This window comes from Acinonyx jubatus, chromosome B2, assembly GCF_027475565.1.
Source record: "Acinonyx jubatus isolate Ajub_Pintada_27869175 chromosome B2, VMU_Ajub_asm_v1.0, whole genome shotgun sequence".
NCBI classification, from domain to species: domain Eukaryota; kingdom Metazoa; phylum Chordata; class Mammalia; order Carnivora; family Felidae; genus Acinonyx; species Acinonyx jubatus.
Genome location: NC_069385.1, coordinates 45,222,004 through 45,235,285, shown reverse-complemented (window position 1 = coordinate 45,235,285; position 13,282 = coordinate 45,222,004). Strand labels below are relative to the sequence as shown.

Genomic DNA, 13,282 nt, shown 5'->3' with positions numbered 1-13,282 from the left:
TGGGAAAAATACCACTCTCTTAAGAGAGTCAGTTATTAACTGGAATCTGGAGCAATCGGTATAAGAGATGCCTGAGGCAGGAAATCAGTTTCCTTTGGGAGAAATACGGTCTTGTTTAGGGCTAAGGTTTCTGGGTCAGATTCTCAGGGATTTTCCTTTTTGGGAGTGGAGATCCTCTGGTCAGAGCCCCACTGAAGAATCCATCAGGGCCCCCTGCTGGGTGGTTTGCCTCATTCAACTCTTACACCTCGGGGAGAAAGATACGCTTAGCCTCGTTGCACAAAGGAGAATGTGTCTCAGAATGTAAGTACACAAATTGCACAGGGAATCTCTGCTAACAAGTTTTAGAGGCACAATTGGAACTGGAATCTGCCCACGTTCCCTTCGCAGCGCTACAAAACGGAGACGTTGAGTTGGTCTGACAAGCTTTTTCCAGTTCCCAGAATGAATTCTTTGTGCGAAGTTGTGTCTCCTCCAATTTCCTCCAGGCCCATTATGGTGAGTGTTGGTGTAATCGTTAGGATACTTGAGTTTTGGTGTTTATTTCGGGGCCAGCACCTTGTCTTCGGGTCCTGGCGCTGTCCCGGAAGGGTGGTACTAAGATTCTGCGGTGTCGCGGCAGGAGGCGGGAGATCCCGCCAAGTGAAGAGGGAAGATCTATCCTCAGCCTCACGCGAACAATAAATTAAATAAATAAATAAATAAATAAATAAATAAATAAATAAATAAATAAATAAATAAAACAAAAGAAAACAATCATCGCAACCCGGAGCGCGGGGCTCGGGTGGACCGGGTGAGGAGGGTCGGGGCAATGAGGCGCCTCCCGAGCGCCCTCTGGCGAAGATGGAGCGCGCGTGTCCCCGCCCCGGCCCCCCTTCGCCGCCGCAGCCGCCACCGCCGCCGCGGCGCCCCCGCCCGGCTCTCCGGGTTCACTCTCGGTCTTTCACTCCGTGAGACACAGACGGCAGCTTTCCGAGCGAGCGGGGGACAGGCTGAGGCGGCGCTAGCACTACTGCTGCCGCTCGCCCAGAGACGACCCGGGAGCCGGGAGAGAAGGCGAAGCCCGGACCCCCATCCCCTCTCTCCGTGGAGGTCTCCTGAGCCGACGGGCAGCTCGGCGGCGGCGCGCGACTCCCTTCCCGGCCACTTCGCGGGGCGTGCCAGGACTTGGGGACGCGGCTTGGGAAGAGCCGGGCCGGGAGGCGGCGGCGGCGGCGGAGGGGGCGCGCACCGGGACTGGAGAGGAGTGAGTGGCGGGCTGGGCGGCGGCGGCCGTAGCCGCGGGTGCCTCCCCGCTTCGCCGCTTCGCAGGCAGCGCCGCCTCCCCGGGCCGCGGCCGCCCGGCCAGGTCCTCTGCGCGTTCCCGGGCCCGGAGCCGGCGCACGATGCGCCCGGCTGCGTTCTGATCGCCGCCGCGCCGCCGCCTCTGCCGCGATGATCCCCCCCGAGCCGCCGCAGCAGCAGCTGCAGCCGCCGCCCCCAGCCCCGCCGAACCATGTGGTGACCACCATCGAGAACCTGCCGGCCGAGGGCAGCGGCGGCGGCGGTGGCGGCGGCAGCCTGTCCGCCTCCTCCCGGGCTGGCGTGCGCCAGAGGATCCGCAAAGTGCTGAACAGGTGAGCGGCGGCGGGGGCGCGGGGCGAGGGCTGCGGGAGCCCGGCCCCGGATCTCCCCCGGACCCCCGGCGGCCCCTTGGGACTGAGTCGCGGCCGAGGGAGGCTGAGGAGAGCTGGCGACGACGCGCCCCGCTTCTGCGGGGAGGCCGTGGCAGCTTTGTCCCAGAGCCGGGAGCCCCGGGGCGCCCGGGCTGCCGGCTGGTCCGAGGCGGGAGTTCGGGGAGAGGCGGGGTTTGCTGCTTGGCTGCTGTGTGTCTGCGCTCACATCCTCGCACACGCGTGTCGCTCACTCCTCTTGCTCACTGAACCCCAGCTTTGCACCCAGGGGACAAGAGGGAACCGAGGGTGGCCCGGACGGAGGCGGGAAGGCGCGGGGCTGCGGGGAAGGCGAGGAAGTCGCCGGCCTCGCGCTGTCGCCCGCCCCGGCAGGACGTCTCCGACCTCCACGGGGCGGGAAGGGGGGAGGGGGGAGGGGTTCGCGGCAACAGCCGGGGCGGGCAGGCGGGGGATCCACTTCTCCGGTTGCCGCTCCGACTCCTCCAAGCTGGGACCAGGGAACCCGAGGCTAGAGGCCTGGATCAGACCCACGCAAAGTGCAAAAATGTTGCGAGAAGGGTGGGAGCTGGAGGAGCCGGGTTATTCTAAAGCGGGCGAAAGCCAGAGGAGGCGAGCGCCTATCGCCGGCGCCTCCAGTGCTGGAATCTGCGCAGTGGAGGGATCAAGGACGAGGCGTTTTAGGTTGAGAACCGCGTTGACGTGAAGATGGGGCCCCTGGCGTCCTGACTCAACTGTGATGTGAAGGGGACTTTTTCTACTTAAGTAACTTGAAATGGTTGAAGAACTGACACTTAAAAAAATCAGAGAATTTGTTTTGTGTGTTTTTATTTGAGTGCGTGTGTGCTTTTTTGAGGCATCTGCATGGGTAACTCTTAAGGTCGCGCCGTTCATACAGGTTTCCGTGTGGCACTGTTTCGGGTAGCCGAGACTCCCCATAGAGCCATGGGGAGTTCACGTAGATCTTTATGGGGCTTAAAGCTCTAGTGGGGGCACCAAATATGTACAGAAATCAAAGCTTGAAAGCTCTCCTTATTTTAGGAGTAGGGTTTAATTCAGGTGTAACAAGTCCCAAACCATTTGAGTCCCTTGTGAACGGGGTATATATTGGCTTACTTAACGTGTATATTGGCTTACTTGTGGGCACTTCAGTATGTTTCCATTTATTAGCAAACAAGAAGAAATTCACTCTGAAGTGAGACAAGAGTTGGTAATAGAAAGTCCGCTTTTACTTTCCTTCGAGTTGTAGCTTAGGATAACACCTTCCAAAATATCACATTCAAAAGACAGTGAATAGAATAAAGCAAGAAGATGCTGGCTGAGTACATATTATGTAGGTTTCCTATTCTTCATGAATACCTGTGGGTTTTTTTTTTTTTTTTGCATTGTAAATGCCCAGGCATTGGATCTTTATTTTAAGAGGAATCTATTAAATATTAATACCCCTCATCACTCTGGCAAAAGCTGATGCAATCATTCATTTATCTTTGCTTGATTATAAGTTATTATTGATTCCGTGCAAGTTATTTCTTGATATTCAATGACCGTTAGAGTCCAGAATAAAAAGATCACTGAGGAGACTTGGTTGTCACCATTTCGCAGCCAGTAACCAGCCACGTGGCTCGGGGGCAGAGCTGCGCATCTCCTTGGGTCTCGGTTTCTGCATGTGTAAAATGTATTTTATAATACGTGTCTTACCTCCCTTGTCTTGAGATAATACCGAAGAGAAAACACTTGCGCGAGTTTAAAGCTCTACACGAATTCATTTTGTGGTCTGAGGTGGGTCAGTGGGAGCATCACAAGCGAATAAAGTGAAGTCGTATACCATGAGTAGAACTATGTGTTTTACTAAGCTGTCGGTGATCTGTATGACATGAGTTGAACGATTCCTGATTTATAGAGGAAGAATTTAGACTGGAAGGTGGGGTCAATGATATATCATTGCAGGTACATCTGTGAATGGGACTCCAGGGTTATAGCCTTTTCGCTTCAACTCAAACATTTAATTGTCTTTCAGAATTCTTCAGAATTTCCAACATCATATTTTGCATTGAGCTCATGGTCTTTCCTTATCCGTAAAGAGACAAGAAGAAAATATTTCTTTTGAGAAGGAGCATCTGGTATGGAGACTGAAAAAAAATCAGATTAAATGTAAAAATCTTGGTGGAATAATTTCATTAGCATGCTGATGAGCTTGGCTTCTGTACCATGATTATGTCAACAGGAGACAGCATTGGTAGTGGCTGAGTGGGCTCTAAGAGTAACAATGTGGGAGGAAAGTGGAATTTTAAAGATCTTATGCCAGCACTCAGGTGTGGCTCCCCTTTCGTTTGAACCCTCCAAGTATGTTGAATCAGTCAGTAATGGCTATCAGACTGGCCCACTGGGACCGTATCACAAGCATCTTTGTTCATTTTCTCAAAACTTAAAATCATTTTTCCCCTTCTTTTTCTTCTCCTTCTTTTGCTCTTCCTTTTTCCTTGATACTTCTGTATCCTTCACCTCTATTGCCCTGTCAACTTACTGTCCTCTGGGTTTCAGTTGCTTTTTTTTTTTTCATTTACTTCTGGCATGCAGCAACTTAGCTGCTAGCAGAAAGTGAGGATGCAAATCTGGATGTTTGGAGCCAATATAAAAAAAATATCCCTTCAACTTTTGGCATGCAGATATATGGTTGGCAGCATCCTATTGCTGTGAGCTGGCCAGGAGTCTCTTCAGTGACAGAATGGGACATTGCACCACTGTTAACTTAGCCCTTAGCCTCCGATTGGGCCAAAGGGGCAGTGCTGACAGACTGAGGATGGTGCAGTGAGATGGGGAGTGTTAGACTATGAGCAATGTAAACCTGGTGATTTGCCTGCCACCGGTGGCAGTCTATAACAATAACTACCTGCCAACTCAGAGGAAGAAATGCAAACACATATGCTATCTATATCTACCGAGGGATAGGTAAAGAGAAAAGTACTGATTAATAATGAAGTAAAGGTACTTGCTCTCAAGAAGCATAAAATGAAAATGTAGTGTTACCTTAATGAAATCTGCCTGACATTATACTATACCCTATGACTTTCCTCAGTATAGTTACTCATTCTTTCCCCTTTCTTTATGGGCTTGTAGAATTGGATTGCCGCATTTTGTATGCGACAGTTGGGGCATCTCACTGATCACTCACTTTCTGTAAAGCAGTTAGATTAGAATCCAGTAGTACCAAGATTTTGGTGAGAGAGGAGGTGATAGATCATTTTTTTTAAACCGGTTAATGGGATGTGTCACATTCTTCTCCCCATAGTGTTCAAAATTGTTTTGGCAGTGGGATGCAAGAAATCCAAGGTGATTCTTATGTGGAGATAACTGTTGCTTCTTTAATTCCCAAAGATTTAAAATAATGTGTTGGTTCCAGCAAGGAAAAAATAAGGCTTACTCTTCCTCATTTATTTCTTAGCCCAGAATAGTATTTATTACTCTGTCACGAGCAAGCAAGATATGACAAAAAAGAAAAAAAAAACACTTCAAGGGTAATGGTTGGTGACCCTCACACAAAAACTGCTGATACTGGTAGTTTCTAAGAAAGATAAAGGAATGGGTACTGGTCTATATAGTATCTGAAGATTTTCTCCTTTAAAATTATTACTTAATGAAATGTTTGTGAAAAATGAGTAATAGCTTGTTTTGTGTTTTCATGTGTGGTTTTATTTATATTTCCCAGTTGAATATTATTTTCAAATCTTAATGAAAATAACTGTGAATTTCTAGTTTTGACCCACTTTCTTCCCCATAAGAGATTCATTGCCTTGTCTCAAGTTATAAAAGGGTTTCTGCCTTTTTGAGTCTTGTAGTGGGCATGTTTAATCATTAGAATGGATCCACTAGTGTGATGCTGGGTCATCCATTTATTTGATTTGGAACTAACTGATTTCCAACTTACATTTTGATTTGTACTACTAATTTCAAAATTTCTAAAAAAAATTTTGAGTTGAAAACCAAGAATCGTTAAAGAGAATTGGTGACAAGCCGAAGTAAAACCAAGTCCACGTGGGAAGTTACCATATAAGATGGAACAATATGTGTATATAGCATTTCTGACTCCTTATATAAGGTGGACAGAACACAGTGAACCAAAAGAATGACTGCCAAGGAACAGAGTTACGCTTGAACCACGTATTAGGTACAGTTGAGGAAGACATATATTATAATTTAGATGATCCTTTTTTATTAAGTTGGAAGGCTCTTGTTGAAAAATTGAATAATGAAGCTCTTCCTCAAGCTACTTCTTCTAACAGATGTCAAAATGAAAGGGGAAGACCAACTTGTAATGAGGATAATTTTATACACGATTATTCCAAATGGAACTGGGTGGTGTGATTAAAAACAGACATTTCGGAGATCAGTAGTCTTATTGAAAGAAAGGATGTCAAAGGATGCATTTATGTTTTTCAGTTTACTTATTTATTTCTGCGAGAGAGAGAGAGGTGGGGGGCAGAGAGAGAGGGAGAGAGACAATCCCAAGCGGGCTCCATGCTGAGCTTGATCCCAAGAACCATGAGATCATTCATGAGCTGAAATCAAGAGTCAGATGCTTAACTGACTGAGCTGTCCAGGTGCCCCAGGATGCATTTATTTTTAACTAAAGGACAAAATTATGAAAATAAAAGATCATCCTGTGTACTTATTTTTTATACACAGGGCTTGGAGAAATGAATGTTTATAATGAAGGAATATTTGGTTTACTTGGGATAGAGATGATACATTTCCAAGTAATTGATGTGTAAGAAAATGGACGTATCTTTGTGTAATTTTCCTTTGAGTGTTTACCATCTCAAGATGTTTCAGGGCCATCATAATAGAAGCCTGTTTTTTTTGTACCCTGATGTCTGTGTAGATGATATAGGAAGATGAGTTGGCTGCCCATATAGTTCTAAAGTTACTTAATGCAAGAGCTAATTTATTATTTAACTGCTATTTCTCGTAAAAGTAGAATGCAGAATGTGAGAATACCACCACACGGTTTTGGTTTAGCTTTCTCACTCATTTGAGCTCAGGCCAATGAGCATTCACTGTACATTTTCAAACACATTAATTCTTGATTATGTTTCTAAAAAAAAGTATGCTTAGGAAATTAAACTCCAGTAGTCACATGGAAAGATACCTCACAAATATTTGGCATATTTCTTGACTGTGGCATGAACACATACAAGTATACATTCATTTATTCTTTGTTTTTAATGGCCAAAGCACATGACATAAAATTTACCCTCTTAACCACTTTTAACTGTACAGTATAGTAGTGTTATTTGTATGCATATTGTCATGCAACCCATGTCTAGAATTTTATCAGCTTGCAAAACTGAACCTGAATCCATTAAACAACTCCCCGTTTCTTCTGCGCTGACCCTGGCAACCACTATTCTACCTTTTGTTTCTGAGAGTTTGACTGTTTTGGATACCTCATATAAATTAAATCATGCAGTATTTGCCTTTTTATGACTGGCTTAGTTCACTTAGCATAATGTCCTCAAGGTTCACCCATGTTGTATCATACGAGGATTTCCTACCTTTTTTAGGCTAACATTCCGTTGTGTGTATATACCACATTTTCTTTATCTATTTGTCTATTGATGGACATTTAGGTTGCTTCTTCCATCCCTTGACAATTGTGAATAAAGCTTCAATGAACATGAATGTGAAAATATATCTTCAAGATGCCTCGTTCAATTTTTTGGGATATGTACCCAGAAGTGGGATTGCTGGATCATATGGTGATTCCATTTTTATTTTTTGGAGGAAACTCTATACTGTTTTTCATAGCAGTGGCACCATTTTACATCTTCACTCACAATGTATAAGAGTTCCAATTTCTCCACATCCTTGCCAACACTTGTTACTTTTGGTGGTTTATTTTATTTTATTTATTTATTTTTTTATTGTGGTCATCCTAATGGGTGTGAAGTGGCATCTCGCTGTGGTTTTGATTTGCGTTTCCCTAATGATTAGTGATATTGAACAGTTTTTCATATGCTTGTTGGCCATTTGTATGTCTTCTTTGGAGAAATGTCTATTTACAGCCTTTGCTCATTTTTAAATTGAATTGTTAGGAGTTTTTAAGTTGTTGAATTGTAGGAGTTCTTTGTATATTCTGGATATTAACCCCTGATTAGATATATGGTTTACAAATATTTTCTCTTATTCCATTGGTTGCTTTTATACTCAGTTGATTGTTTTCTATGTTTATTTGTTCTTAATCACTTATTGTGTGCTGACCTCTTTTCTGGAGGACATCTACGTGACAAAACATTATTCTAACTGGATAATGTGGCATGTGTTTTGCTCCTGAGAGTGAATCATTATAATCTGTAACCTGAGTTTTTATGCATAATGTCTAATTGTATGCTTCCAAATGTCTAGATACTGGAGTCCTATAAATAAGTTGTTCAGTATGCATTCCATATTACACTTCTCATTCTGTCATTTTGACCTTATACAGGGACTACTTGAATGTGCAGTAGTTAAGAAGAAATTTCATAGGAAATGCCAAGGAAAACAATAAAAGTAAATACATCTTAGAAAGTGTTTTCTTAGAAAAATGTCAGGCTTCAGTCAGTGGCAACATGAATGTAATTTGTTTAGGAATACTATTATTAAAATTTTGTAAATATTGTTTTCTATTGGATTTAATTCTAAACTTTCTCTTAAGAAACTTTATGTGTGTGACTCTGTGATGGTTAAAAAAAATACCTTAAATACCATTTTGCAACTTCTGTTGTTACGTTCCACTAATTCTTTCCATTTTAAACAAATTCATTAGGGAAACCTACTATGACTGAAAAAACAAGTTAAGGATTTTAAAAAACAAATCAATCTAATTATGTCCAGATTTAGAATGACAGGGCTACAATTCCCGATTATTCTTGACTTTGAGATAGAAAAAGTACTGGTCCATTGTATAAGAGAAATTTTTTACTAGTTTCTCATTCATTCATTCATTCATTCACTCATTCATTCAATGAATATTTATTGAGTTATTCTTATATGTTGGGCACTTCAGGATCAATGTAGTGAACTAGACAAGTATAGGCTAAAGAGGACTCTTGGGTGCTGTTGGTAGAGTTTCTGACTGTTATTACCCTTTCAATATAATTTACCAAGGGGACAATTTAAGTAAAGTAGAAATAATGATAACATACATCACCTCTCAAAATGATTAGATTTTCAAGCTGATCTAACAGAGGTGTACAAAAAAGCCCCATAAGTTAGCTGTTTCACCTGTAGGCAAACTACTCAAGAGGAAGACCGAACCCATAATAAAATTACTTGAAGTGTACACAGAGTCCAGAGGGTAGATCTTTCTTGATGAACACAGTACAATTTGTTTCACTTAGGACTTAAAGAAAAAAGGAGACATAGCCATTCAGAATGTTAGGAGAAAAAGGAGAACAGATTTGAAACGCATCCTGTCATTGCAAGTGAGCCTATCAAAGGTCATTGCCACATAAATCAAGAAAACAGACTTTTCTGACAGTATTAACATTCTGACAAGTGCATATACAGCTTTGAGGGAGCTTGGACATATTTCATGCATTGCAGGTAAGAGAAGCTTAGAATATGACAATAGCATGAGGATGAGTTGGTGGAAAGACAGCATGCTTTATTATATAATTTGATGCAGTGTTTGAGTTAAAATTAGCATTTAGACAGTGGACCCAATTTTTACATTTTACATTATAAAGTAAGCATTTTATATTATAAACTATATCATGTGTTATTCTTATGACAAAAGTGCTTATTATCATCCTTTTATAGGCAGGGAAACCAATTTTTGTAGTCACACAGCTAGGTGCTTTTATAAGACTACAGAGGGAAGAGACACCACAGTAGACTGGAGACAGGGCAGGAAGGTTCAGGGATGGCATTTTCTCTTGGCATTGAGAGATAACGTCTTACTGAGGACTGCTTTAACGAGATACTGTAGACTAGGTGGCTTAAACAACAGACATTTACTTCTTACAGTTCTGGAGGCTGGGAAGTCTGAGGTCAGAGTACCAGCAGATTTGGTGTCTGGTGGGGCCTTCTTGACTTGCAGACAGCCATCTTCTCATATCTTTAATTGGTACAGCAACAGAGAGATCTTTCTCCCGTCTCTTTTTATAAGGCTACTAACTCAATTATGGGGGCGCCACCCTTGTGACCTCATCTGAATCTAATTACCTTCTGAAGATCCCACCTCCAAATATCATCACATTGGGAATTAGGGCTTCAATTCATGAACTTTGTGGGGACATAAATGTTCTAATCCATAGCACATGGGTAGGAAAGGAACATGTGGATCCACATATTAGTGAAAACACCTTTCTCTGCCTGACTTATTTCACTTATCAGAAGACCATGGGGGAGAGGAAGGGGAAAAAAAAGTTACAGAGAGGGAGGGAGGCAAACCATAAGAGACTCTTAAATACTGAGAACAAACTGAGGGTTGATGGCTGTGGGGGAGAGGGGAAAGTGGGTGATGGGCATTGAAGAAGGCACCTGTTGGGATGAGCACTGGGTGTTGTATGGAAACCAAAGGAAGATGTGTAAGAAGGGGGATGGTAGAAAGGATGAAACCAAATATGGGGTAAGATCAGAAGAGGATTAAGTGTCCAGTTTGACAATATTATGTGGAGGTTAAAAAGGCAGTGGAGTGAAGTAAGGTGAGAATTATAGGCTGGAGTCAGATAATGGACACCCTTGGGTGCTTTGATAAGGAATTAAGACTTCATTCTGTGGGTTATTACTATTGCAGGTTATTGAGCAGAGAAAGGATATGATCAGAGATGTGCTTAAACATGATATTCTGAACCATATCTGTAGGACAGATGGAGAGAAGAAGGACTGGGGTGTGTGGGACAAGTTAGGGGCTACTATAGCCATATAGGGGAGAGGAGAAAGGAGTCTAAATGGGATGGGGATGGGGAGAAGGAAGTGCTATGATTTGGACAGAATCTGGACCAAGATCAGGAAGAAGAGGATTAGATTATTTTGGAGAAAGCACTCAACAGTGCCTACACCATTGTGGGTATTTAATACTTGTTTCATGAACGGTTATTTGAAAGTTGCCTCAAAGAAGAGATATGTTCACCAGGGCAGAAGAGACATACAGCCAGGAGGCCAGCAACCAGCTACTCAAAGTGTGGTCATGGGGCCTGTGCTGATTCAGAAACTGCACAAACCAGAATGTGATATGAACAGAAATCAAGAGTAAGCATTTAGAAATATCTATAGCAATCTGACAGAACTTTTATGCCTTTCCTTCTAATATTAAAAATGGGGTCATGTATTTTGGTAAGTTTTTGTTTTTTGCCATTTTATTTTTCTAGTAGTTGGCTTTTTAAATTGCATTTTACAAAAGTATTGCCTGCAATGAATTGAAAGAAGCAATTGATATCTTACAGTAGATAGTCTGAGAGGTACTGGTCCCCACCCAATATCCAATATCCAGTATTGATATCCAACATCAACTGGTCCCTTGGATACTGGGTGGGGACCAGTTGATCCAAGAGGGATCAACAGTGACTCTGGATTCAACAGTGAGTCTGGAAGTGCATCTAATCAGGTATTAATGGTAGCATTAGGCTGGTGCTAGTCATGGCCTTGGAAATCTGTATGTCCCAGCTGGTGATATGGAGGCAGTTGATTAGGTCTGATAAGAGCTACATTAAGTATCAAGGACTCAACCCAACAGCCTGGGTTGAGGCTCCCACCTTAAATGTTAAGCAGAGTAGCTTTTAGAAGTAAAAAGAGATAGCATCCCAGTTCTGTGGAATGGGTTTATAAGTGGAGAGTGCTACCTTTCAGGGATGCTGAAGTTAAAGAGAGCACATTCTAGGTCTGAATGGCAGAAGGGAGGGTCAGGGTTACACACAGCTCAGCATAAGTGGCAGAACCACTGGTATGGCTTCACTTCGAGCTCTGAGGAGCTCAGACTAGGAGCTACTTAGCCATTCAACAAAGAATTACTGAACCAGGTAAGAGGCATCATCTGGATATTGGGAATACTGCAAGGAACAAGACCTAAAATACCTTCATTTTCATGGTGACAGCATTCAAGTTAGTACAGGCAATGAACGATACCAAGAAAGATGTCTAATTGTGCTAAATACCACGCAGAGAATTCAAGTGGGGTGATGTGACAGAGAGGCAGTGGGTGCTACTTTCATTTGAGTGGTCAGAACAGGCCTGTTTCTCCCTGGTGACATTGAAGCTAGGATTGGCATGACCAGGAAGAACTGGCCAATTGAGGGTCAGGAGGAAGTGTGCTCCAGGCGGAGATGGTAAGATGAGACAAGCAGGCATAAGGTACTAAAAAAGAGGGAGACTGAAGTGCAAGATGGAAGTGAGCAGGGGAGGGGAGGAGCTCACAAGGAAGGGAGGTGTAAGATCTTTTAGGACCTCAGAGGCCGGGAGACAAGCTTGGGTTTTATTCTAAGTGGGCTGTGAAGCAACTGGAAGGTATTCAGCAAAGGAGTAATCTGGTAGAGTTTTGAAAAGACCATTCTAGCTGCTGTTGGGGAATGGATTGTGGGAGAGATAAGTGGTTACTGGAGGGAAGAGATGTTGGAGGCTTGGACTGGAGGGTAGCAATGCAGGTAAAGAGAAACGATCGTGTTTTGGAGTGATTTGCATGAGGAGATGGAGTCCATGGGACTGGTGAGTGATTTGATGAGGCTGCTGAGGGTAAAGAATAACAAAAAAATTCTAGTGTTGGGGCCTTGAGAAATTGGGTGAATGAAGGTGCTATTGTCTAAGATGGCAAAGGCAAGGAGAGGAACATATTTGTGGGGACAAAGTTGGGAATTTACTGTGGCGAGTTCAGTTAGAAATGTCTAGTGGAAATGTTCAAGGACTGCTGGAGTCTAGGATTCTTGGGAGAAATCAAGGGCTGGGGATTTGATGTGGGAGTCACTGGGGTGGTCCTAGAGGGGATCATCTGGAGACACAGTGTAGACAGAGGACAACAGGGGTCCCAAGGTCAATCTGGGCAGTGCATCAACGTGTGGGTCAAACAGAGGAGGAGGTCCCAGCTCAGGAACTGGGGTCTGAAGTAGGAGGGAAAACAAGAGAGTATGGTTCAGAAGCCAAGGGAAGGACTTGTTTTGAGAAGGAGGAAATAAGCAGTGCACTGTGTTGAGGTATTAAGGGAAGGGCAGAGACATGGCCTGGTGACGTGAGAACCTTGGGGGCCATGAAAGGCACAGGTTCAGAGTGGTGGTGCAGCTGGGAGCCTGGATGGAATGGCTGGACAGGGAATGTGAGATGGGGGCTTCAAAACATGACTTGTGAGACATTTTGCCCTAATGAGGAGCAAGGGGAGGAGAGTCTTTGAATGGAGGAGATAATGCAAAAGGTCTGTGTGCTGATGGGAATGATCTAGTGGAAAGGGGAAAAATTGCGTCTGTGGGAAGGAATGGGATAATGGAAGGAGGGAAAAGCCGTGAGAAGGCTAAGATGGTGGGATCCAAAGGAAGGGGGAAAGGTGGGCCTTTGAGAAGAGCCAGACATTCTCCGTGATACAAGAGGGGAGCCACAGCCTGTGGGTGTAAATGAAGGTGATTTGGTAGATTTGGTGGTGGGACTAAAAG

General features: G+C 43.8%; 1 protein-coding gene across 3 annotated transcripts in view; it reads left to right on the top strand.

Annotated features, from left to right (window-relative positions):
- SLC35F1 (solute carrier family 35 member F1) overlaps nt 1-13,282 on the top strand; it is a 439,134-nt gene that overhangs the window by 32,366 nt on the left and 393,486 nt on the right. Inside the window, exon 1 of one of the 3 annotated variants that reach the window (XM_053222331.1) lies at nt 376-498. The exons of 1 other annotated variant lie outside the window; for it this stretch is intronic. Coding sequence is in view for 1 of the 2 variants with exons in the window: in XM_027056362.2 (XP_026912163.2) it covers nt 1,435-1,616 (182 nt within the window). In the remaining variant the exon portion in view is untranslated. Of the gene's footprint in view, nt 1-375; nt 499-1,300; nt 1,617-13,282 lie in introns of those variants that run through there. One more of the 3 variants, XM_027056362.2, reaches the window with a different exon arrangement.